Consider the following 16,922-nt stretch of genomic DNA (forward strand, 5'->3'; position numbering starts at 1 on the left):
ATTTTTGGAGACAGGATCTTGCTCTATCACCCAGGCTGGAGTGCAGTGGCATAATCATGCTCACTGCAGCCTCAACCTCCTGGGATCAAGTGATCCTCCCACCTTAGACCCCTGAGTAGCTGGGCCTACAAGTGTGTACCAACACATCCGGCTAATTTTTTTTTTAATTTCTTTTGTAGAGACAGGGTCCCACTATGTTGCCCAGGCTGGTCTTGAACTCCTGGCTTCACGCGATCCTTCCTCCTTAGCCTCCCAAAGTGCTGGGATTACAGGCATGAGCGGCCATGTCCGGGTGACAGTATAGATGTTAAATATAGAGATTCTCATCTCTCTCTCTCATACATATATGTATGTATATATATGTACTCTGGAAAATTAATATCTCTGAACAATTTCTTTTTTTATTTTTAAAACAAATAAGTTGAATTAGATTATTTCTAATAACTCTTTCTAAAATAAAGCTATGATTTGTAAATGTTTTTCTTTAAATCACAACTATAAGCCAGCCATGGTGGTGCATACCTATAGTCCCAGATACTCAGAAGGCTGACTGGAGGATTCCTTGAGGCCAGGAGTTCAAAGCTGTAGTGCACTATAACAGTGCCTGTGAGTAGCCACTGCAATCCAGTCTGGGCAAGATTTTTTTTAATCACAAAAATATTTTTTTAATCATCCTTAGCTTTCTATGGCCTAAACAATGAATTATAGGCTGGATGAGGTGGCTCACTCCGGTAATCCCAGCACTTTGGGAGGCTGAGGTGTGTGGATCACTGGAGGTCAGGAGTTCAAGACCAGCCTGGCCAACATAGTGAAACCCTGTCTCTACTAAAAATACAAAAATTAGCCGGGTACAGTGGTGCATGCCTATAATACCAGCTACTCGGGAGGCTGAGGTGGGGGGATCACTTGAACCCAGGAGGCAGAGGTTGCAGTGAGCTGGGATCACGCCACTGCACTCCTGCACTCCAGCCTGGGCAACAGAGCAAAACTCCATCTCTAAATAAATAAATAAATAAATAATTCTAAATAAAGAACTACACAATGAATTACAAATAAAATATTTACAGCTCTAATTATATCTCAGATTTAAAATCATATGGAGGCTGGGCACAGTGGCTCACACCTGTAATCCCAGCACTTCGGGCAGCCAAAGTAGGCAGGCCGCTTGAACCCTGGAGTTCAAGACCAGCCTAGGCAATATGGCAAAACACCAACTCTACCAAAAAAACAAAACAAAATAAAAACCACACACACACACACACACACACACACATAAATTAGCTGGGCGTGGTGCCAGATGCCTGTTGTCCCAGCTACTCAGGAGGCTGATCTGGGAGGATCCCCTGAGCTCGGGAGAGGGAGGTTGCCATGAGCTGTGATCATGCCACTGCACTCCAGCCTTAGTGACAGAACCAGACCGTCTCAAAAAAGTAAATAAATAAAAATAAAGTAAAATCAAATCGTATGGATTAAAAACATCACATCTATATCCAAATTTCCTCATCAGTAAACCACAGATGACTTTTAATCCAATTAAGCAATCAAAAACTTTTAACTGAAGGCATTATGGGGCCAACTATTCTCTATGTGGTATATTTGAAGAATTAATTTATCTGCTCTATCAGTGTTATATATGACAAATGTAATTCCCCATATGTTTATATATAATACACATACACAAACCCATATAATTTTTACCTCTGCCTAGATTCAGTCAAAATGTAACAATCTCTACAAAAAGAAAAGGCCTAGCAAATTTCCATGATGACGAGGAGTTAAGTGTGACAAGCTACTTTGCCTTTCTCCTCCCCAAAACACTAGCTATGAAGCAAATATTTAATTGTCCTAATGAACTATATAGGTAATAAGCACATGTAGTTACAAATTGGCTGAATGATAGGGGTTTGAATGCTGAAGTTTTGCAATTGTAGCTCTTTAATGTAAGATCAAAAAATAATGTTTTAGTCTCAAGTTAGATTTTTAAAGTACTGCATTCATCCTGATGACTAACTAATAGAAACTAGTGGAATGTTAGCAAATTGATATATAATTTTCTAGAAATTTCCATCTTCGAAAAGTTTACTTTGGAGCTCTAGGCTCCTAAAAGTTATTTGTAATTCAGAGTTCTCACTCCCGTTCCAATCCCTGAAAATAAAACATAGAACAAGAAGGCATTTTTGGCCAGGTGCAGTGGCTCACGCCTGTAATCCCAAAGCTTTGGGAGGCCAAGGCAAGAGGATCACCTGAGGTCACGAGTTCGAGACCAGCCTGGCCAACATGGTGAAACCCCGCCTCTAGTAAAAATACAAAAAAAAAAAAAAGAAAAGAAAAGAAAATTAGCCGGGTGTCGAGGCAGGCACCTGTAATCCCAGCTGCTAGGGAGGCTGAGGCATGAGTATCACTTGCACCTGGGAGGTGGAGGTTGCAGTGAGCGGAGATGGAGCCACTGCACTCCAGCCTGAGCAGCAGAGCGAGACTCACTCTCAAACAAACAAAAAGGCATTTTTATTCAATAAACACACTTACAACTTTAGAAAACAAATTAACTGACCACTAAAATGTACTAATTGACTTGCTATTCCTTATATATTTTTCAGAGAAAACTCAATATCCTGTCTTGAATCCAGGCATAAGGACATAAAGAATTCATGCCACCACCTCAGATCAGTGGCACGCAGTGTTAAAAAATCCTCAGTACAAACGATCTGAGAAATAGAATACAGTATTTAACAGTCCTTTTGATTTCAGGGTTAGAAAGTGACATATATCTACTGATACACAAACCCTCAGTCATCCTAAAACATTTCGTTAATGTGAGACAAGCAAACCAAGCTCAAAGTCCAGAAATTGCAAAAGGGAGGTAGGTTTCAGGAGACGGGTGCAGGCTGGGGGCAGGCGCTTGGACAAAGGGAAGACACAGTGTGTTACCTTTTCTTCCCTACTCATATGCTAGAATCTGCTCATCCTAGTTCTCTGACTGGGAACTTCAGCTTTGAAGGCAAATGGGCAGGTGTTCTCATCCCTCCATTGATACTTAGTGTCAACTAGGTTCTTAGATCTGTCCTGTAGGCAATACATTCTCGCAACTGTGCAAACAGTGATCCTGCCCCACCATTACACTGCCTGATCTATCCACGGCTGTTTCCATCCGCTGGGTGTCTGTCGGTACTTACTGGAAACTTTCTAGGAGGCTGCAGCTCGAGAAGAAAATCCTACCAACCAGGGCACGCAGTTCAGTCGACAATGCTGGGGAAGGGAGAAGAGACGCTATTGATTACTCACAGTTTGCCTCTGAGACGGGAAGCACTAGGAGGAGACACGCCAGCAGCGCCCCGCAGCGCCCACCCAGGACCCTCATTTCGAAGCGCGCGGAGGCGCGGGCGGGGACGGTGGCGCGTCGCGGCGGGGACCGGAGCGCTCGGCGCCGCGGAGCTGCGAGCCTGTGCGCCTCGGTCTGAGCCGTGCTGCGCGGCGGCGCCAGCGACCCAGCGAGCCTCGGCGAAACAGCCGGGGGCGGAGGAGACCGCCCGCTCCCAGCCCCCAGCCCGAGAGGGGAAGTGATAACAAGGACATTTCCAGGAAGCTTTTGGGAGCTGGGGGATGGGCTGTAGTGCTGGAGGCCTAGTAAACACTGCTGAGACATCCTTCACCAGCTCCCTAGTTGCTGCTTTTCCTCCACAGTGTGACGTTTCCAAAGGGGAAGGGGTGGGGAACGCAGTTCCCTGACTGGTCAAGACAACTTCCAGGGTTCAAGAGGACAGGATCCCTAGGTTCAGAAGCAGAAACAGTGAGACACTGACTAGTCCCTGAAGATATTAACCAAAACCTGGAAGTCAATGAGGACTTCAGGAAGAACTATGGTGATAGTAAAAGCAAATGGGGTCATTTTGATCATCCACATGTTTTTTCGGTCTTGTATGCCATACAGGCATAAAAATAATGTAAAGAATATGAAGAAAACAAGGGAATATTAGAATAATCTACCTTAAAAAAAATCTTGCTTCTCTAAAGACTTCAGTTGAAAGTGAATATCTATCTATACACCTACCTATTTATTAATTTAAAAAAAAATTTTTTTTTGAGACAGAGTCTCACTCTGTCGCCCAGGCTGGAGTGCAGTGGAGCAATTTTGGCTCACTGCAACCTCCACCTCCCGGGTTCAAGTGATTCTCCTGTCTTAGCCTCCTGAGTAGGTGGGATTACAGTCGCCGGCCACCATGCCTGGCTAGTTTTTTTGTATTTTTAGTAGAGACAGGGTTTCACCATGTTGGCCAGGCTGGTTCTGAACTCCTGATCGCAAGTGATCCGCCTGCCTCGGTCTCCCAAAGTGCTGGGATTACAGGCATGAGCCACCGCACCTGGCCTTATTTATTTACTTATTTATCTGAGACAGGGTCTCACTGGGTTGCCCAGACTGGAGTGCAGTGGTATAATCATAGCTCACTGCAGCCTCGAACTTCTGAGCTCAAGCAATCCTCCTGCCTCAGTCTCCTGAGTACCTAGGACTACAGTCACACACCACTATGCCAGGCTAATTTTTTAATTTGTTTTCTTTGTTTTTGGTAGAGATGGTATCGCTGTGTTGCCCAGACTGGTCTGGAACTCCTGACCTCAAGTGATCCTCTATGCCTTGGCCTCCCAAAGCTTTGGGATTACAGGTGTGAGCCACTTCTCCTGGCCTGACTATCTTTTTAACACCACAAATTTGCATCACACTGCCAGTAATAATTGTCAGCACTGAAAATTTATGTGTCCTACACTGTAACGTCAAACTTTGTAAAACCATCTGGAATCTACTAATATACAATTTGATAATACATCTTTTGATAAAATTCTGGGTTTTTAATTAATCTCAGAAGTTAACTTTGTGAAAGTGATATCTGGCTTTAGCGCAATATGAATTGACACTTGGTAATGTCATTTAGCCAAACTTTGGTTTTGATACAGACCTTAATATACAATTAAAACCTGTCCAAAATTTAACTCTTAATCTAGTCTCATTCATAATCTTAATCCCATCATTTTATCCAGTTCACTTCTCCATATCATCTTCCACCAACATAGTGTCTACTTATCCACTTCTTCATCTGTCTTCACCGGTAGAATGTAAGATTCATGAGGGCAGGAATTTTTAAAGGTTTTGTTCACAACTATATCACTAGTGCTTAGAACAGTGACTGGAACATAAACGTTTCATTCAATTTAATTCAACAATGTGTGCCTGGGAATATTTATGCCAAAATATCAACGATTATCCTGAAATGAGTGTTAACTAGAATCATAGCAGCATGACTCTTCATCATTCAGAATAAACCAGATTACACACTAAAAAGCCAGAAAATTACAATGTTTTAGATAACAAGCGTTTATTTCTTGCTCATTGGAAGTCTACTACAAGTCTGCATGACTTTCCAAGTAACTATCTTCCATGTGTGAAGTCAGCAATTCATGCTGCTTTGATTTTACAGTCCCTCAAAGTCAACATAGTCTTCTACAATTACCATTGCAAGAGAAGAGAGAACATTGAGAATTGTGCCCCAGCTCTTAAATAGTTTTACCAAGAAGTGACATACCACTTACATTTCATTAGACAAAGCAAGGCACCAGGTATGCCTGACTTGAAGAGGGTGGGAATAACTGTTATTTCATGTGCCTGTAAGGAAAGAGAACTAGACATGGTGAGCAGCACTTACGGCTACCAAACCACTTAAGATATTCAAAAACTAAGAGTCAGCTTTGCTAAGGGACTGCATGTTGGCACCAGGAATGCTCGGTAGTGTTATCACTAGTGGAACTGGGGAAGGCATGAAGTAGAGCAGATGCTTTAATAGTATTGTTTCATTATGACATGGCTGAGAAAAATAAAATCAATTACTGGCCCAGGCCACTGTGTGTATGGAGTTTGCCTGTTCTCCCTATGTCTGCATGGGTTTTCTCCAGGTACTCCAGTTTCCTCCCACATCCGAAAGATGTGGATGTTAGGTGAATTGGTGTGTCTGAACTGTCCCAGTCTAAGTGAGTGTGGGCATGTATGAGAGCACCCTGTGATGGAATGGTGTCCTGTCAAGGGCTAGTTCCTTTTACCCTGAGATGCCACCTATGATCCTGAACTGGAATAAGTGGACAAATAATTATCTTACTTGTTGTTATTCATCTTTCTTAATGTATAGCTCACACTTATTTCAATGTTTATTATTACTAGTGGTTCCACCTTTATTTTGAAGTTTGGTGATGTTTTTGTGACCAGAAATATGCCATAGGAACTTAATTCTGGTTTATATCAATTTGTCTATGGTAAAATTGGTTTTATTGTATGTTATTTTGTTTAAAATTATGGTTTCTAAGAACCTCTGGATGAAGATAAATGAGGATTTACTGCAAAACTGGTGTTGAGTATATATTTGTAAAAAAACAGTATTGAATATAGTTCTAAAAATGCTCAAGAAACATACACATCGTGAGATCCTTCAGTCACAGAAATAATAGTCAAATTCCATCAAGAGAACATGTTTTAAAAAAGAAAAGCAGAGGGGTAAGGTCATATCTTAGGAGTTACATATAGAAATCCAGAGGAGGAATGGCCAGGGAGATCAGAAGAGAACCAGGGATTGTGCTCTCACTTCGTCAGCACATATACTACAATTGGAATGATACAGAGAAGATTAGCATGGCCCCTGAACAAGGATGACATGCAAATTCATGAAGCAGTCCATAGTAAATTAAAAAAAACAAAGAAGAAGAGAACCAGGGTAGGGTAGTGCAGTGCATAACTGTGAAAGACCAAGGCAGGAAACAGTTTTAGAAAAGTTAACTATATTATATATATTAAATAATAGAAAGAACCGATTTGGTAATTAGGAAATATAAGTTATATCAAAAAATATGTTTTCAGTAGTTAGATGGGACAGAAGCCCAATCATAGTAAATGGATCAGAGTGAATACAAACAATATAACTTTAGAGTTTGCAAGACACTAGTTTAAGAAAGTGAGTCACGAAAGTAGAGTCAGCATAAACAGTCCTAAATTGGCTTGGAGTTACTGGAACATTGCAGTCTTATCCTGCCCTGCTCTCCTATCTCCCACCATGGATATTTGGAGGTAGGAGGACACATACCATAAGTGTTTATGGGACAGGTGACACCAACTTTAAAATTTGCTATCTATTATTTATCAGAAATTGCACTTGAGCTTCGTTTCTCTCATTTTGTCATCTTAGCAACCTGGCCAAGCAGGTATTTTAATTTCCATGTTATAGATAGGGTTGTTGGAGCTTAGAAGAAGATATCCCAAAATAAAGGCCTCAGAAGCAAAGTTTCTGTCTCTAACCTTCTGTTCCCCATCTCTTGCCCCTCATTCTCCCCCTAAGCAAGCCATAGAAACTATAATTCCTCTTTCTCCAGGTGCAGTTATAGAAACCACAACCCCCTTTCCCAAAAGCCAGCCATAAACCCCACAATATTACTCTAACCTTCTTCCTATCCGTGAAAGACCTGCCCATAAATAAATTCTTTGACTTGCATTGTTTGATAGTACATCTTAAGACTCCCATTCTAGAAAGGGTCCTACCCCATACCCTGGAAGAAGGAATGCTGAACAATCAGGTCAAGAGGAATCTGAACAGACAGGCCTTGCTGAGTTTCTCCACACAGTCTGCTCTCATTAGGTCATATCCTTTTTGACCAATGAGAGTTCTACAGGGCTTTTCATTCTTCGTCGAACCCATGTATAAAAATGGGTAGTTTTCCCTGCATCTTTGCATCTCCATTTACAAGGCTCCCATGTCACATAAAACTTGGATTAAATAAATTTGTTATGCTTTTCTCTTGCTATTCTATCTTTTTGTTGTATGAGCATTGCCTGTGACTGTTATGAGAAGAAAAGGTATCACCCCCTTTGTTCCCCATAAGGCACAGTATTTTGGAGATAGCAAGCTGTATGAGATGTATATAAATTTGAATTAAAATTACATGAGGCTGGGTGCCGTGGCTAATGCCTATAATCCCAGCACTTTGGGAGGCCGAGGCAGGCAGATCATTTGAGGCCAAGAGTTTGAGACCAGCCTGGGCAACATGATGAAACCCTGTCTCTACAAAAAATACAAAAATCAGCTGGGCGTGATGGCGCATATCTGTAGTCCCAGCTACTTGGGAGACTGAGGAAGGAGGATCACTTGACCCCAGGAGGTGGAGGTTGCAGTGAATCGAGATCATGCTACTGCACTCCAACCTGGGTGATAGAGGGAGACTCTGTCTCAAACAAAACAAAACAAAACAAAACTAAAAAAAGTTACATGAGTTAGTAATGACAGAGACTAATTTAAAATCTATATGTATCTTAGTCTCAAATCATTATATTCCCCGCGAATACACTGGGATTCTCAGTGCCTTCTATCCTTTCATCAGGATTTGAAAATATTTAAGTAGAAAATGAATGGACACACAGATCCCTACATATTGTGCATAATTTTTTTCCCTACAGGAATATCCTTGTCATTTCTTTTTCTCCAAAGAATATAAAAGAAATGCAAATATTACATACCTCTTTAAAAAATAAACTATTACAAAACAGTCAAGAGATAACAACCTTCATCTTGCAGAAACCAAATAGCCAGCAATTTATGTACCTAAAAATCCTGAAACAAACATCCATCAAAATGGTTATGTATTGATTTTTGAGACGGAGTCTTGCTCTGTTGCCCAGACTGGAGTGCAGTGGCGCGATTTCGGCTCACTGCAACCTCTGCCTCCCGGGTTCAAGCGATTCCCCTGCCTCAGTCTCCAGCGTAGCTGGGACTACAGGCGCGTGCCACCACACCCGGCTTTTTTTTTTTTTTTTTTTTTTTTTGTATTTTTAGTAGAGAGGGGGTTTCACCATGTTAGCCAGGATGGTCTATATTGCCTGGCCTCGTGACCCGCCCGCCTCGGCCTCACAAAGTGCTGGGATTACAGGCGTGAGCCACGGCGCCGGGCCCCAAATGGTTATCTTTGACAGGTCCTGTTAGATCTCATTTTCTTCATCTTGTTTCTTTTTAGTATTTTTCACATTTTCTACAACAAATGCATTTTTCTTTTGTAATCACAGTCCCCCCTACAACAAATATACAATTCCGTTTCACATATGTAACAGTGATAAACATTTTAGAGATTAAGGCTTCACTCTCATCTGAACTACTGAGAATATTTAGGAAGCGAATTTCCCCCTTGTCTTTAACTTACAAGAATTGCCCCAGTGTATTGTTCCTGTAGTCATGCTGCCTAAGTCGGCTAGAATTCTAGAGGGTCCCCATCCCTGAGCAAAAAACAAACAAACAAACAAAAAGAAAAGAAGAATATTAGAATAATCTACCTTAAAAAAAATCTTGCTTCTCTAAAGAAGAAGAAAAAGAAAGAAAGAAAAGAAAGAAAGAAAGAAAGAAAGGAAAGAGAGAAAGAAGGAAAAAAAGAAACCAATGCACAAGACCTGAGATCTCTGAATCTCAGTTGGGGACACTGGAGAAAGAAAAGGAACAGCACCATGGATTGGCAACACATTTTATATAAGTATAAAGGTAGGCCTTGCTCGAGATTTGTCCGGGATCCTCCAGCTTATCTCGGGACGCTCCAGTTGCCTAGTTACGAGAACACGCTACCTCGAGCTCCGCCTCCTTCTTCTAGAGTACTCCCCTTTCTCCTTTCCTAGTCTCGCGCAGGGGCGGGTAGTCAGGACTCTTCAGCCACTCAGAGGTCTCCACCGCAGAACCTCAACCGATGATTGGAGGAGCGCAGTACGAGCGTTGCCTGGGGAACGCCTTCCGCGCCTCGAGGTAACGTCAGCACGTCGACGCCGGGCTTTTCTTTAGCCGGGTCCCGCTAACTCGGCTAAGGTGTATCTGCGTCTTTGGTCAGGCTGTTCCTTGGCTAAGAGGGCAGTCGTCGCGGACCCACACGGTTAGCAGGTCTCAGTGCTCGGGCCGACCGCCTTCACTTCCCTCCCGGCTTTTCCTCCCGACTTATCCGCTTCAGGGGCGTCTCGGAGTGGCGGAGGCCCCCGGGGAAGAGCGGGGTGCCGGTGTCAGCTCCGGGCTCGGATGGAAAGTGGCGGGAGGAGCGACCCGGGATGTTCAGTCTGATGGCCAGTTGCTGCGGCTGGTTCAAGCGGTGGCGGGAGCCCGTCAGGTAGGCTGGAGCCAGCTGCCCTGGCGGTCCTAGGGGTTGGGGATTGCTGCGCCCCAGGGGCGGGGCGCCGCCTCTTCCCCGCGCCTGGACGAGTCTATCCCAGGCCGCAAGGGATGCTTTCATTCCCAGGGTGTCCAGGGAGGGAGAGATTGGAGGATGTAGCCTTGTTGTCTGGTCGACTTTCCGTTGCGATTGACAATGCTTATCGTTGTTATATTTTAAATAGGGTTGAATTTGTTAAAAAGTGTGTATGTGTGGAATTGAAAACTATCCATTGTGTGTTTTTCCTCTGAAGCTTTTGTAATGGAAATTCTTTTAAAAAGAGGGGGACATGGAATATAGTTTTCATAATATGCGCACATTCCATTCCAAGTCACACCTCCACACACCCCCACACAGTTGTATTTGAGGACGTGGGCTTGAAATCTGGCTCCACTACTTAATAATTATATGACTCAACCATTTTGGCCCCACCTTTCTTAAATAGTAAATGAGAGTGATAATACTCTGTGCTTTAGAAATATTGTATTCTATGAGAACAAGTGATAGATAGTGTTTTCTCAACTGTAATGTAGCTTCCAATTTTCATACGGTCTCTAGTAAAACCTTTTAATTGAAAGGGTCCACTTTTTAACATTTCATTTTGAAATGCTGGAAGTATTAATAATTAGTACCTGTTACTTGATATTCATTCAGTCAACAAATATTTATTAAGACAATACCTTGTGCCAGGCACTGTCTTAGGAAATAATCAGTGAAATTGATGCTTTTGAAACTGAGGCCCAACCTATAAAGGGACCTTGTGTTTGTTATATAAATGATGTTGACTTCACATAGTTCTAGTCTGGAATTGGGCCAAGGGTAAGATAAAGCAAAGTTTTTTTTTTTTTAATTGTTAACATTTTAAGTATATTTGCCATGAGAATGAACTATCCTTTAAAGAATGAATCTGAAAAGCTACACTTACACATTATAACAGAAAATACGTGTGTAGATTGGAAAAAAAGTAACTTTAAATGAAACTAGAGATTCTTCCGCATTATTAGCTCTTAACTGAATTTGAATGTTTTAAATGTAAGTAGTAAGATCAACTCTGTAAGTCAAAGATGGGCTGGGTGTGGTGGCTCACGCCTGTAATCCCAGCACTTTGGGAGGCCGAGGCTGGCCGATCTTTGGAGCCCTGGAGTTCGAGACCAGCCTGGGCAATATGGCGAAACCCCGTTTCTACAGTAAAATAAATGGGCACGGTGACGCACGCCTGTAGTCCAAGCTACTTTGGAGGCTGAGTCAGTAGGATCACTTGAGCCTGAGAGGCGGAGGTTGCAGTGAGCCGAGATCGCTGCACTCCCTAGGTGACACAGTGCAACCCTGTCTCAAAAAAAAAAAAAAAAAAAGAAAAAAGTCAGAGAGTAGTTTTAGGTGCATAGATTCTGATTTATTTGTTTTAATTATATTCTGGTCTAATTTCACAGTATCTACTAAGACTTGAGGGTCATTCATAATAGTTGACCCGTCATTTTCCTCCGTGTCTGCTTTTAAGAAATGTATTTGGTTTCTGTGAAGGCATATAACTTAACGTTCTTTTAACTAAAAACAGTGAAAACGTGTAATTCAAAGAAGGAGTGTTCAATTTAATTCATCATTCTTAGTCTTTGCTTTTCTTAGCAGTTTTTGTATATATACTCTCTGGAATGATTTGTTTAAAGAAAAGACAGAGTTCAGAGAAAGGAGAATGTATTGATTTCCAAGTAGAACAGATAATTGAATTTTCTTAATAAAGCATTATTAAAATTTAGCTGCATAACCCAGAGTGTATTTTCTTCTTTAATAAGCACCATCTAGATTTGTCCTGTCCAGTAGGGTAACAACGAACTACATGTGGCTATTGAGCATTTGAAATGTGGCTGGTCTGAATTGAGATGCTGTAAGTGTATGTTTAATACATAGTGGGCTTTGAAGGAAGATTTATTATGCAAAAAAGTCAGCATCTGATCAGTCTTTTAAAAGTATGATTACATGTTGAAATGATAACTTTTGCATATGCTAGGTTAAATAATATATTAGAATTAACTTTTACTTTTTAAAAAATGAGATTACTAGAGAATTTCAATGTGTATGTGGCTTATGTTACATTTCTGTTGGATCTTACTGCTCTAGATCATAGCCTAATATAAAGGACATAGGTAAACATCTCAATTTGGATAACTGTCAAAGGATTTGAACACAAATTGGATTACACCTGTCTTCTAAGTCCCCTTGTTCAATGCCTGATTTATAATAGTGGCTGAATAAATATTTGCCAAATATTGTATGTAGTTTGATTTTTCTTAGTAATAATCATCCTGAAGTAAATAACATTAGCAAGTAGTTCCATTTATTTTACCGGAATAAATGAGAGGTGAGCAAGCTAATTTTAAAAACAAAATTTTGTGCTTTTATGGTATTCTCTATTTTTTCAACAGAAATTGCCTGTTTGATTATTATGTATGTATTTGTTTTCTGTAGAATTTATTAAGATTCCTCTTTATGTTTATATTTTATGAAGATAAAATGTGAAGAGTGAATTTGTAAAAGAGATGATGATGGTTATTAATATGCTATATTTGAGATTACTTTGCAGATTTGTTTAGTACATTCTGTATCCATTGTATTTGTCCACCTAGATCCTCTCCTAGTGAGCATATTATTCCAGACATTGGAATCAGGGATTAGATTTGTGTGATAAGGACAAGGCAGGAGTCAGAGATCAAGTGTTAAGGCACCAGTCTAGGTCAGGAGTCAAGATCTTATAAAAGTTTAACGCTTGATCCCCCTTAGTGGAGTACTGAACCCCACTTATTTGGGGTTTGGTATGGCCCCATTCATGAATTTTGGTTCAGTTTGGTACGGCTCCATTCATGAATCAATGAATGTGGAAATAAACTCTTGAAACTTTTATTGTTCTTAAGTTTATCTTTTAAAAATATGTTACCAAATTGCTCCTCAGAAAGGATTTAAAAAAATAACAGTTTCTGCTCCTACCAACAATGCATTGGAGTGCCTTTTTCACTGAGAAAATTAGGAGTCATCGATTTTTCATCTTCTTCAGGTTATAGGGGAAACTGCTTTCTGCTTTGAGTTTCTGTTGTGGTTTTTTTTTTTTTTTTTTTTGAATACTAGGAAGATTAACTTTTTTTCCTTGCGCATTTTTGTTTCTCTCAGCAATTACCGTTGTGTTTTTTCTATTGGGGCAGGTGTGTTTTCTTACTGAATTTTTAAAAAGAAATTTTAAGTGTTTGTCGTAGCTACTCTTTCTCTGTAATACAATTGACACTTGAACAACGCAGGATTTAGGAGCACTGAACCCCACCTTGCCAGCACAGTCAGAAATCCACATATAACTTTTGACTTCCAAAAAACTTAATTACTAATAGCCTCCTGTTGACAGGAAGCCTTACTGATAACATGAATAGTCAGTTACCACATATTTTTTATGTTATATGTATAATTTATTGTATTCTTAAAATAAAGTTAGAGGAAAGGAAATGTTAAGAAAGTCATAAGGGGCTGAGCGCGATGGCTTACGCCTGTAGTCCCAGCACTTTGGGAGGCTGAGGTGGGCAGATCACTTGAGGTCAAGAGTTCAAGACCAGCCTGGCCAACATGATGAAACCCTGTCTCTACTAAAAATACAAAAATTAGCTGGGTGTGGTGGCGGGCACCTGCAATACCAGCTACTCGGGAGGCTGAAGCAGGAGAATCACTTGAACCTGGGAGACAGGTTACAGTGAGCTGAGATTGTGCCACTGCACTCCAGCCTGGGCGACAGAGCAAGACTCTGTCTCAAAAAAAAAAAAAAAAATTAAAAAGAAGAAAAAATATATTGACTATTTATTAAGTGGAAGTGGATCATCATAAAAGTCTCCATCCTTATCCTCTTCCCATTGAATAGGCTGAGGAGAAAGAGGAAGAGGGTTCGGTCTTACTGTCTCAGGGATTGCAGAGGCAGAAGAGGTAGAAATGGAGGCTGGGGAAGCAGAGGAGGCAGGAGAGGAAGGCACACGTGTAACTTTCATCAAAAACAAATTTGTGTATAAGTAGAGCTGTGCAGCTCAAACGTGTGTTGTTCGAGGGTCAGTTGTATAATATTGCAAGTATTTTCTTTCCATTTGTTATATTTTCAACTTTTTGTGATTTTTAAATATAAACATTTACATTTTTTGAGTTCAGGCTGGGTGTGGTGACTCACACCTGTAATCCTAGCACTTGGGAAGATTGCTTGAGCCTAGGAGTTTGAGATCAGCCTGGGCAATATAGTGAGACCCCGTCCGTACAAAAAAGTTTTTAAAAATTAGCCAGAAGTAGTGGTATGTGCCTGTAGTCCGAGCTACTTGGGGGGCTGAGGCAAGAGGATCGCTTGAGCCCAAGAGGTGGAGGCTGCAGTGAGCCAAGCTTGCCCCACTGCAGCCTAGCCTGGGCGACAAAGTGAAACCCTGTCTCAGTCAATCAAACAATCAATCAATAAGACTAAATAAAAATTTTAAATTGAAATATATTACTCTTTCAGTGTAATGTTTAGAAAGTCCATCAGCATTCCAAGATTACATTCACATATACTTTTTTCTTGTAGTTTTATATTTTCATTTTTAACATTAAAAAATGTTGATCTATTGCAATCTATTTAGCCTATAAGGAGCAGCCTTCATCCTGAGTACAGGACACAAGGTCTGTGAAGCTATGATGCTCAGTAAATCTCTGGGCCTTATAGCAGATTCTAACCCTTAAACATTCTCATCTACACATTTTGAGCTCCTGTTATTTATAACATAGCATCTCGGTGATGAAATAGTACATGTAAAATATAATGATCGAATATGCAAGAAGTGAAAGATGATTTTTAAGATTTTTAACGAGTATCAGGAAAGAAGATTTTAGAAGGGGTGTAATTTTACCTGGGTCTTGAAGAAATTTATGCAACAAATTTTGCATACAAATTTTGGCAACAAAATTCTTTGTTTATATGAAAATATACATGTTATATATCTCCTTATATATTATGCATATATAACTAACAGAAATATTTTTACTATTATTTAACCAAAAAGAAAGATATAGTAAGTACCATATGCCTGCCAGGTTTTATAAATATTAATCTTTAGTCATCATATTTCAATTTTATTTTAATAAGTAGGTAACAAATCCTTGAAACTTCCTGCCCCCATTCATCTCCCACCATTCTTCCACAGAGTTAACCTTTAATTGGAACTGATTTCTAGCCCATGTATGTTTTTTCAGCATCACAATACAACCTATCAAAGCTTTACTTCAAATTTATTAGTAAATTGTTTGCTGTGTCCAAGTCTAAAATAAGATACAGTACACAATGTTTCTAGTGGTCTGTTATGTCCTCTTTGCTATGAACTTTTTCATTGAGGGAATTCTTAGCTCCCTAATACCACCATTCTTGGCCTAAATAAATATAACTATAAATCTAGACCATTTATAGAAATTGCTGAGTTCTTAGTTTTCCAGTTAAGCTGTATGTACAGATTAGCGAGGATTATCTGTTGTGCTGTATGCTGAACTGGAATATTTTACATCTCTTTTTATCCGCCTAGTTCTTCTTGATTATGCATAGTAAGAATTTTAGAATTTTAAGATAGAAAAGGACCTAGAGACATTCTTATTCTACCCCCTTATATTTTAGAGATGAAAAAATGGACACTAAGAATTTGACTTGATCAGGGCTTAAAAGCAGGCTATAAACCCAAGTTTGGCCTTCTCACTATTTATTCATGCTCAGTAAATTTAGATAATGATTTTGCTGTAATATGGGGTTCTAGATCTGAATTGAAATGTCAGAAAATAGTGTACTTCTGCAATAAAATCACACTACTTTTTCAATACTTTTTTTCTATCAATTTGTCGTATAGTGATTTTTTAAAATTCTCACATATGCATCGTAAAACCGTGTTCTAAAGTCTTTTTTGTATATGTATTTGTTACTTCTAGAATTTGTATGTTTATGTTAAAATTTAGAATTTGCTCCATGTAGTTTTAAATATTGTAGATAATAGAGTTCCGATGTGTCAAACTTTGATATTTGTGTTTTTAGCGAAATGTTTTCTTTGACTTGCATAATATTTTTGAAGTTAGAAACAGCTTTTATGGGCCAGGCATGGTGGCTCGCACCTGTAATCCCTGCACTTTGGGAGGCCATGGCGGATAGATCACTTGAGGTCAGGAGTTCGAGATGAGCCTGGCCAACATAGTGAAACCCCGTCTCTACTAAAAATACAAAAAATTAGCCAGGCGTGGTGGCAGACTTCTGTAATTCCAGCTACTTGGGAGGCTGAGGCAGGAGAATTGCTTGCACCCAGGAGGCAGAGGTTGCAGTGAGTCGAGATCTCACCACTGCACACTCCAGCCTGGGTGACAGAATGAGACTCCGTCTCTCAAAAAAAAGGAATAGCTTTTATGTAATTATCATATTGAAACTATTATCTTCCTTAGTTAAAAGATGAGGAAGTTTAGACTTGTAGGTGTTCAAGTGATTGCCATAATGTCATTCAGGAAAGATTCAGAATTTAAATGTTTTCTAAGTTCAATCCTCCCTAATGCCATGATGCTTATATTTCTGATTTTTTTTTTTTTTTTTTTTTTTTTAAATAGAGACAGGATCTCACCATATTGCCCAGGTTGGTCTCAAACTCCTGGGCTCAAACAGCCCTCCTGTCTTGGCCTCCCAAAGTACTGGGGTTACAGGCATAAGCCACTGTGCCTGACCA

At 40.1% G+C, this 16,922-nt stretch overlaps 2 protein-coding genes and 1 non-coding gene across 14 annotated transcripts in view; 2 read left to right on the forward strand and 1 right to left on the reverse strand.

Moving 5' to 3' along the window:
• PROS1 (protein S) overlaps positions 1–9,854 on the reverse strand; it is a 107,489-nt gene extending 97,635 nt beyond the window's left edge. The window contains exons 1-3 of one of the 4 annotated variants that reach the window (XM_055259900.2): positions 9,630–9,854; positions 9,217–9,289; positions 5,581–5,653 (exon numbers count right to left, since the gene is read on the reverse strand). In XM_055259900.2, coding sequence (XP_055115875.1) covers positions 5,581–5,587 — 7 coding nt within the window. In that variant the 5' untranslated portion in view covers positions 5,588–5,653; positions 9,217–9,289; positions 9,630–9,854. Of the gene's footprint in view, positions 1–3,282; positions 3,685–5,580; positions 5,654–9,216; positions 9,290–9,629 lie in introns of those variants that run through there. The other 3 variants (XM_055259899.2, XM_063630552.1, XM_063630551.1) reach the window with 3 other exon arrangements.
• Positions 6,611–6,719, forward strand: LOC129471800 (U6 spliceosomal RNA). The gene has a single exon (XR_008653748.1). It is a non-coding gene; the product is annotated as a U6 spliceosomal RNA (small nuclear RNA).
• The window catches only part of ARL13B (ADP ribosylation factor like GTPase 13B), a 77,633-nt gene continuing 70,500 nt past the window's right edge, over positions 9,790–16,922 (forward strand). For 2 of the 9 annotated variants that reach the window (XM_063630554.1, XM_055260651.2), the window contains exon 1: positions 9,808–10,155. In XM_063630554.1, coding sequence (XP_063486624.1) covers positions 10,097–10,155 — 59 coding nt within the window. In that variant the 5' untranslated portion in view covers positions 9,808–10,096. Of the gene's footprint in view, positions 10,156–16,922 lie in introns of all 9 variants that reach the window. The other 7 variants (XM_055260647.2, XM_055260646.2, XM_055260654.2 and 4 more) reach the window with 7 other exon arrangements.

Source organism: Symphalangus syndactylus, chromosome 21 (genome assembly GCF_028878055.3).
Source record: "Symphalangus syndactylus isolate Jambi chromosome 21, NHGRI_mSymSyn1-v2.1_pri, whole genome shotgun sequence".
Classification (NCBI taxonomy): Eukaryota; Metazoa; Chordata; class Mammalia; order Primates; family Hylobatidae; genus Symphalangus; species Symphalangus syndactylus.